This window comes from Taurulus bubalis, assembly GCF_910589615.1.
Source record: "Taurulus bubalis genome assembly, chromosome: 1".
NCBI classification, from domain to species: Eukaryota; Metazoa; Chordata; class Actinopteri; order Perciformes; family Cottidae; genus Taurulus; species Taurulus bubalis.
The window spans coordinates 44,314,296-44,323,045 of record NC_136589.1 but is presented as its reverse complement, the minus strand read 5'-3'; the positions used below and the strand labels follow the sequence as shown (position 1 = coordinate 44,323,045).

The 8,750-nt window shown below is 44.1% G+C and overlaps 1 protein-coding gene across 1 annotated transcript; it reads left to right on the top strand.

The window, feature by feature from the left end:
* Positions 1 to 561: 561 nt before the first annotated feature.
* On the top strand, positions 562 to 7,989 carry nmnat2 (nicotinamide nucleotide adenylyltransferase 2; the record flags this gene model as incomplete). Its single annotated transcript, XM_079214693.1, has 11 exons — positions 562 to 646; positions 1,781 to 1,869; positions 2,424 to 2,491; positions 2,614 to 2,692; positions 3,337 to 3,463; positions 3,561 to 3,641; positions 4,707 to 4,751; positions 4,908 to 4,984; positions 6,280 to 6,381; positions 6,577 to 6,644; positions 6,736 to 7,989. 11 exons carry the CDS (start codon positions 562 to 564, stop codon positions 6,836 to 6,838), a joined length of 924 nt encoding a protein of 307 aa, XP_079070819.1. The 3' UTR covers positions 6,839 to 7,989.
* Positions 7,990 to 8,750: the final 761 nt, after the last annotated feature.

The following is an 8,750-nucleotide window of genomic DNA, read 5'->3' as shown; positions in this document are numbered from 1 at the left end:
TTTATGACGCAAACAACAACAACAACAACAACAACAAGTATGTGAGGAAAGAAGCTGATCTGAAGTCTGATGCTACTAATACATCACCACGGAGTTTATTATTCATTTATCATAAAGTATTCCTAATAATGGAGTATTATTTATTCATAGTACTCTTTATAATGGAGTATTCTTTAATCACATAGTTTATTTATCATGTATGTTTATTTGGAAACATTTGATGTGAATTATAAAATATGATGTGTAACTAGAGAGCATAATGTAGGAATATTAATATAATACTTCAAGTCCTTGTGTACTCTTCTTGTAGTATAACGTTGTAGCATGACGTAGGAGTGACGCTGCTTCCTGCTTCTCTCTCTCTCTCTCCATCTCCATCTCCATCTCTCTCTCTCTCTCTCTTCCTCCTCCTCCTCCTCCTCCCTCTCTCTCTCTCTCTCCTCCTTCCTCTCTCTCTCTGCGGTGTCCGCCTGCTACAAAAACAACCGACGACCCGGGCCCACAGAACCGACAGCAGGACCGGGACCAGGACCGGACCTGGGTCCAGAAGACAGAGCCACCATGAGCGAGACCCCCAAGACCCACGTGATCCTGCTGTCCTGCGGCAGCTTCAACCCGATCACCAAGGGACACCTGCACATGTTCGGTGAGCGTGTGTGTGTGTGTGTGTGTGTGTGTGTGTGTGTGTGTGTGCGTGCGTGCGTGCGTGCGTGCGTGCGTGTGTGTGTGTGAGGTAAAGCTGTAAACATGTCTTTGGTGCGGCCGTGTGGTCGCTGTCCACCAGGGTGGTGCTGAACCGGACGAAACGGGACCAGGGTGTGTATATATATATATATATATATATATATATATATATATATATATATATATATATATATATATATATATATACACCGTATAGGACACAGAATACACTTTGTATGACAACAGGGTGTATATATATATATATATATATATATATATATATATATATATATATATATATATATATATATATATATATATACATATATATATATATACATATATATATATATATATATATATATATATATATATATATATATACACCCTGGTCCCGTTCAGTGTATAATCATCTCTCCGTTAGAGACGTTATAATGTGAACCCGGTTTTAAGGAAGCCGGAAGCGTTCCGGGTCGATGCCCCGCATGCAGGCCTCGTTGCGCAGAACCAGAAAACAAGGCTCGATCCCCGCCAGGGTCCCGGCGGGGATCAAACACCATGGGCCGGGTCCCCAGAGACCCGGACCATCGTGCCTTGCTCAGCGGCTTCCTGCGTCATCCGGCCGACTCATCCATGAATTATTCAGGTTCCGGCCGCAGAGTGTTGTGAGGTCTGCGCGTCATGAATATCATATGCTGTCTTTATCATAACAACAACATAACAACCATCCCATAATAATACACAAGGCCGGGAGGTGAATTACATATCAATGTTTTTATAATATCAATATAATAATAATAATTAATGTTATTATGAATTATAATAAACAAGATAACAGCTGCAGCACGACCGTATAGTACACAGAATACATTGTATACTACACAGAATATACAGTATAGTACACCAAATACACATTATAGTACACAGAATACACTATATAGTACACAGAATACACAGTATAGTACACAGAATACACCGTATAGTACACAGAACACACAGGACCTGGTCCTGGTTATGGTCCCGGTTATTGTCCTGGTCCTGGTCCTGGTCCTGGTCCTGGTCCTGGTCCTACCTGGTCTGTGTCCTCCCTTCACAGAGAAAGCCAGAGAGCATCTGCACCAGTCGGGCCGCTTCATCGTGATTGGAGGAATCATCTCTCCGGTGCACGACTCCTACGGGAAAGCTGTGAGTCCTGATAAAGAGCAGCCTTCATCATCCTCATGACGAAGAGCAGCCTTCATCATCCTCATAATGAAGAGCAGCCTTCATCATCCTCATGATGAAGAGCAGCCTTCATCATCCTCATTATTACCAGTGTATTAACTCTATATAACTTCATAACATTAGTGTATTAACTCGATATAACTACGTAACATTAGTGTATTAACTCTATATAACTACATAACATTAGTGTATTAACTCTATATAACTACATAACCCTGTTACCTGTGTATTAACTCTATATAACTACGTAACATTAGCGTATTAACTCTATATAACTACATAACCCTGTTACCTGTGTATTAACTCTACATAACTACATAACATTAGTGTATTAACTCTATATATAACTACATAACCCTGTTACCTGTGTCTCAGGGTCTCGTGCCCTATGAACATTATTATTATTGTTATTAAGTCTAGTGTATTAACTCTATATGTTAGCTGTGTCTCATGGTCTCGTGCCCTATGAACATTATTATTATTGTTATTAACTCTATATGTTACCTGTGTCTCAGGGTCTCGTGCCCAGCAGACATCGTCTCACCATGTGTCAGATGGCGGTCCAGTCCTCTGATTGGATCAGGTGAGACTCCGCCTCTCTTTCACCTGTTACACCTTACAGCATAAAGCCAGGACGTCACGTTGTCTGAGCCCAGAGGCCCAGAGTCGGTTGTAACTGTGGTTCTGGTTCTGGGTTTGGTGCAGGGTGGACCCCTGGGAGTGTTACCAGGACACCTGGCAGACCACCTGCAGGGTGCTGGAGCATCACCGCGACCTGATGAAGGTGAGGAGATGTTTCTCTGTCTGTTTGTTTGAAAAATGTCTTCAGGAGGGGCCAGACCAAGAGCGGTCCACGGACCCTTCACGACCCGTCCACGAAGGAGCTGGCTTCTCTTCTGCAGTCAGACCAAGGAGCATCTGGTGGCCAGACGGTGGCACAGAAAAGATCTATAGTATCAAATAAAATACACCAAATATAGTTGGGCTCATAGCACCGGTTCTGGACTCAAACTCCTGGAGAGGTGCTGGACTCGATCCTAAAGAAACTCACGACCCCCCCGGCTGAGTGGAACAAGATGGTCGCCTCTATGCGACTGCGAATCGCGGAGAAGAAGTCTCTGAGGACCCGGCTTTCTTGCAGTCTCGCAGTCGGCTTTCTTGCCTTCTGGAAAGGTGACTCTGTAGTTCTGCTGGGGGACTCCAAGCCTGTAGGGGGGTCCGTGTGTAGTCCTGGATTGGCCGTAACAAAGCCCATGGTGGAGCACAGCTCAGCACCTCAGGCCAAAGTTCTACGATCCACTTTGCGGTCGTACCATCAGATCTTATTATGGTATTCCCCGTATTGCCGCCTCAGTCTGGGATTGGGAGCATTGGCAGTTTGTTCCATCTCCACTAACGTCTGATCATCACGATGTTTCTGCTCCTCAGAGAGTCACCGGCTGCATTCTGTCCAACGTCAACACGCCGTCGTCGACTCCTGTGATCGGTCAGCCACAGAACCAGACCCCCGCCATGTACCAGAACCACAGCAACATGAACCACAAGCCCACCGCCAGTGAGTCAGCGTCTTCCACGTCCACCACAAGGGTCACATGTCGCCTCAGATTATTATTGTTTCATGACGGTGACTGTTCTCTCCTCGCTCTGCTCAGTCAAGCTGTGGGGGAAAGTCAGCGAGAGCTTTGGAAAGATCTGCTGCGTCCGTCCTCACATCGAACGCTTCACCTTTGTCGGTGAGTAGAAAAGTACACATTCAGAATCACTTGATCACTTAATCCATTGATCCCTTGGTCACTTGATCACTTGATCCTTTGGTGGCAGCACAAACACATGTAAACACAATACTGTCTGCCTTCTTCTCCCTCCAGCAGACACACATACGTAACATACGATAACAGTGTCAATAACTACTTGGAGTTCCTCAGGGTTCTATTCTGGGTCCTCTCTCGTCAAAATGTAGTTAAACCCTTTATTTTTTGTCCAATAGCACACAAACTTTTAACAACGTCTGACATGTGTTCAGCTAAAGTAGCCGTAGCTCAATGTTATCAAAGAGTTTCTTTTCTCCCTCTTCAGCAACTTCAGATCCTCATCATTCATTCATCAGGAGTCTTTGTGTTTGTCTCTCCTGATGAATGTGAGTCCAGTTTGTCTCTCTTTTAGCTCTGTGTTTGGTCTCCACCACCTCCTGAAGGAAACAGCCGTCTCTTTAGCAGCTAAACGTTCCACTGTGTTCCCCAGCTGGTCTCTGACATTGGTCTGCTGAGCGGTCGTGTTCAGCAGCTTCATCGGAGCTTTTATTGTGAAAACACTGAACCGGACAGGAAATGTGCAGCGAAACCAAAACAAAGAGTTAAAAGAGGCTAAACAGCTCTGTAGAGCTGCAGAGATGGAAACCAGTCTCTGTGGGTTTCCTACTAGAATTCTTTAACGTTACACACAGTACATTGATCCACAATACGGCGATACTATTGAGTGAATCTTTAACAACGTTGCACCTCCACCAGTCTTTAAACGCCACACAGGGAAGACAAACAGTTATGACTCCATGTTGTTGTGCATCCTCACTCACATATAATACAATAATACAACTGCACCAAGTATTCTCTTTGCATTTGTCAATGAATAAGTCATGAGTGTAATTATTTGTCTTTGAAGTGATGAATTACTAATTTGATTTGAAAGGCTTTCAGATTTTACACATGGAAATGTTGTTAATCAATTTATTTACAATATCTTCTAAAGGTTCAAGAGATTAACACTTTGAATCCCACTTGTGTTGTGTTTGCTTGCGTCAGATGAAAATGCGAACCTGGGCACCGCGATGAGGTACGAGGAGATCGGTGAGTCGCGTCTTTAGCATCTCTGTGTGGTGTGCTCTGGCTCTCCTTCCTGCTGTGTCTCCTTCTGGTTTGTTTGTATCCAGTAAACAAGTTGTTTACTAAGTAAACATGCTGTTTACTGAGGTCTCTTTCCTCCTGCCTGTTTGTCGTCTGTAGAGTTACGCATCTTGCTCCTGTGTGGCAGTGATCTCCTGGAGTCCTTCTGCATCCCTGGTCTGTGGAAGGACAGTGATGTAAGCAACATGTAGCTCCACCGCTACCCAACATGTAGCTCCACCCCTACCCAACATGTAGCTCCACCCCCACCCAACATGTAGCCCCACCCCTACCCAACATGTAGCTCCACCCCTACCCAACATGTAGCCCCACCCCCACCCAACATGTAGCTCCACCCCCACCCAACATGTAGCTCCACCCCCACCCAACATGTAGCTCCACCCACCCAACGTGTAGCTCCATCCCTACCCAACATGTAGCCCCGCCCCCACCCAACATGTAGCCCCACCCCCAATCAGCCAATCGTAATAACCCGACGGGTCATTTTGATGGTTGACAAAGGAAATACCTGCAAAAGGAAAGTGTTAGCGTGCAGGGTTAGCATGCAGTGTTAGCGTGTAGCGTTAGCGTGTCACGTTTACATGCAACGTTGTTCTTCTCTCACGCTTAGAACATCCTGCTAATACGAAGGCTAGCTGTTAGCAAGCGACACAGAAGGAACTCAAGTAGAACAATAATTAGTCTTCTTATTATTATTTTGAATTCAAAGACACGACTTACTTTCAAAAACAGTTTTGAGCTGGTAGCTCCTCACATGCTAAAGCTACAAAGAACCTGGCCCAGAGCTAATGTACTTGTACGTGTTAGCTAACGGGCACTTGCACGTGTTAACTAACGGGCGGGCACTGTGGTTGTTTACAAAAACACTGCAGCTGTCACATTATTATGAATCATAAGAAGTGAATAATTGCTCCACGTTCAGCCTGAACAGGGAAGCCTATAGATAAAACCATATGTATATATAAATATATATATATAAATATATAAATATATATATATATATATATATATATATATATATACATATATATATATAGGAAGCCTATAGATAAAAACATATATATATATATATATATATATATATATATATATATATATATATGACTACATCATGGAGGGAAGTCTGTAGATAAAACCCTTTACTTCCTGTTTGTTATTGTGTCATGTGACTTGTTGCTGAAAGGCGGGACTGAGAGTTGGACTTTCGAGAAGATGTTCAACATCCCGTCTGAATATGAGTTCCACACCCGGCGTCCCCGTTAGTCCTCCGGAGGAGAAGAAGAAGAACACGAGAGCAAAGGCTGAAACAGAAAAAGTTCCTCCGAGTCCCAAAGCTTTGTCTTGTAGAAACTAATCCAGGACTAAACCCAGAGTTCCCCTGAGAACCCTCACAGAGCCGTCGGGGCTGTGACCCTGAACCCTCTGATCCTGGATCCCCGTGGTCTGACTGAAGGTGTTCCTGTGGTTTCAGATGGAGGTGATCGTGGGGGACTTTGGGATCGTGGTGGTTCCTCGTGACGGAGCCGACACGGAGAGGATCATGAACCACTCCTCCATCCTGCGCAAGTTCAAGGTCCTCATCTCTGTCCGGCTGCATGGTCTCACCTGGTCTCACCTGGTTTCACCTGGTCTCACCTGGTTTCACCTGGCCTCACCTGGTCTCACCTGGTTTCACCTGGTCTCACCTGGTTTCACCTGGTCTTACCTGGTCTTACCTGGTCTCACCTGGTTTCACCTGGTCTCACCTGGTCTCTGCTCTGGTTTTCAGGACAACATCATCATTGTGACAGACGGTAAGAGCCACCCGATGTCCGTCGTCAGCTCCACCAAGAGCAGGTGATGAACAAAGATCCTCTGAACAACAGATGTTCTGTAGTTTTGGATGTTCTACGTGATAAAGAGTGAAGTCAGTATAATCTCCTTCCAGACTGGCCCTGCAGCACGGTGACGGCCATGTTGTGGACTACCTGAGTCAGCCGGTCATCGACTACATCCTGCAGAGTCAGCTGTACATCAACGCCTCCGGGTAGAGACGACAACCTGCATGAGAACAGGGAGCGTGTGTGTGTGGACATCACCGATATAAACATAAATATAAACATAACACTCCCTAAAGAAAAGTACAACTAAAACTTCCTTCTCTGTCTTGTGTCAAACATATTCTCTTCTTTGAGCGTTAGTGTCATGTGACGTCACCGTCGAGTCGTTGGTGTATTTCTCCACTGCGATGGTGACGGAGTGTTTGTTTTCTGTCTTTATCCAAGTTCAGAGTTCTCGACACACACACACACACACACACACACACACAAACACACAGACACACACACACACCGGCTCAGCGGCCCCGGGGCAGATGGGTAAAAAGCACTTCTGCATCAGGGGGTATTGAGCTGTACGGATACGCAAGAAAGCGTCTCAAATTACCCAATTTCCTCATATCAATGACATTGTGGATAACTCTTTTCTTAATCTCAATTAACTTCTTAAATAACATTAAATAAAATAAACATAATCAAGCAGGTAAAAAAAAAGATGTCTCGTCTTTACAGTGCTGATGTCGTCCGAAGAATTACAATTAATTTATTTTATATCGCAAAAAACACAAATTAGCCTCAGAGGGCACACACAGACACACACACACACACACACACACACACACACACACACACACACACACACACACAGACACACTCATATCCGGAGCTTTGAGGGCGCTGAAAATCACACGACGCGATGACGAGGAGGAGGATGATGAACTTTTGTGAAACAAATTCTCAGCAGCAGTGTTGTTGTTGTTGTTGTTGTTGTGCACACGGCTGTTTTTTCTTCTTCATGTTAGCTCTTCTTACCGTAGACTGCATGCTTAGACATGTTTGGTTCTGGCATGAAGGTTCCTCATTTAATAGAATGTGTTGTGTTGGCAAACTAAAAAACAAACACCAGAATAAATATTTAAGATACAAAGTAGGACCATCATCACCCACGTCTGTCCATTTTCTATCAACTGTAAATGTCCAGATCAAACCTGTGTGTGTGTGTGTGTGTGTTGTGTGTGTGTGTGTGTGTGTGTGTGTGTGTGTGTGTGTGTGTGTGTGTGTGTGTGTGTGTGTGTTGATATCAGGTCACTTTTGTTGAACCATGTAGCTGAAAATAAATCTTGGTTTCTGTATTAATCTGACTTTTGCTGCTGCGATGCTCTTAATAAACGTGTCTTCTTTAAAACGTGTGTTTGTGTGTGTGTGTGTGTGTGTGTGTGTGTGACAACATCTGGTAAATCAGAGTTAAAGATGTTCTGTAGATGAAGCAGGAAGTTGTTACATTTCCCTCAATTAGCTCCTGGCTAGTCAGAGAAGTAGTTAGCTAGCAAGTCGGCTGGCAAGTTAGTTAGCGCGCTAGTCAGCAAGCTAGTCAGCTAGGTAGTCAGCTGGCTAGTTATTGAGTTGGTCAGGGAGCTAGTTAGCTAGCTAGTCAGCGAGTTAGTTAGTGAGTTAGTCAGTGAGCTAGTCAGCGAGTTAGTCAGCAAGCTAGTTCGCCAGCTAGTCAGCTGGCTAGTTATCTAGCTAGTCAGCTAGCTAGTTGGCTAGCTAGTCGGTGGGCTAGTTAGCTAGCTAGTCAGTGAGCTATTTAGCGAAATAGTTAGGTAGCTCCACCATGATGTCATGCTGCAGGTGCAGAACACAAAAAGCAACACATCAACAGGTTTGGTAATGAAAGCTGACTACAGATTAGATGGCAATAGTGTTGTATATTATATAATAAAAGTAATAATACTTAGCTGACACTAAAATGTCAAGATTTATCTGTAACGAACCTCTGAGAGTTTAAAGTATTGTAATAGTTTGTTCCTTTTTTTTGTCCTTTATTTTAGTCTGTTTTGTTACTGCAGTTGGTGCATTTCTGGTTGCGCTCTTATTTTGAAGGTAGAAAAAACAGAAGTTGTTC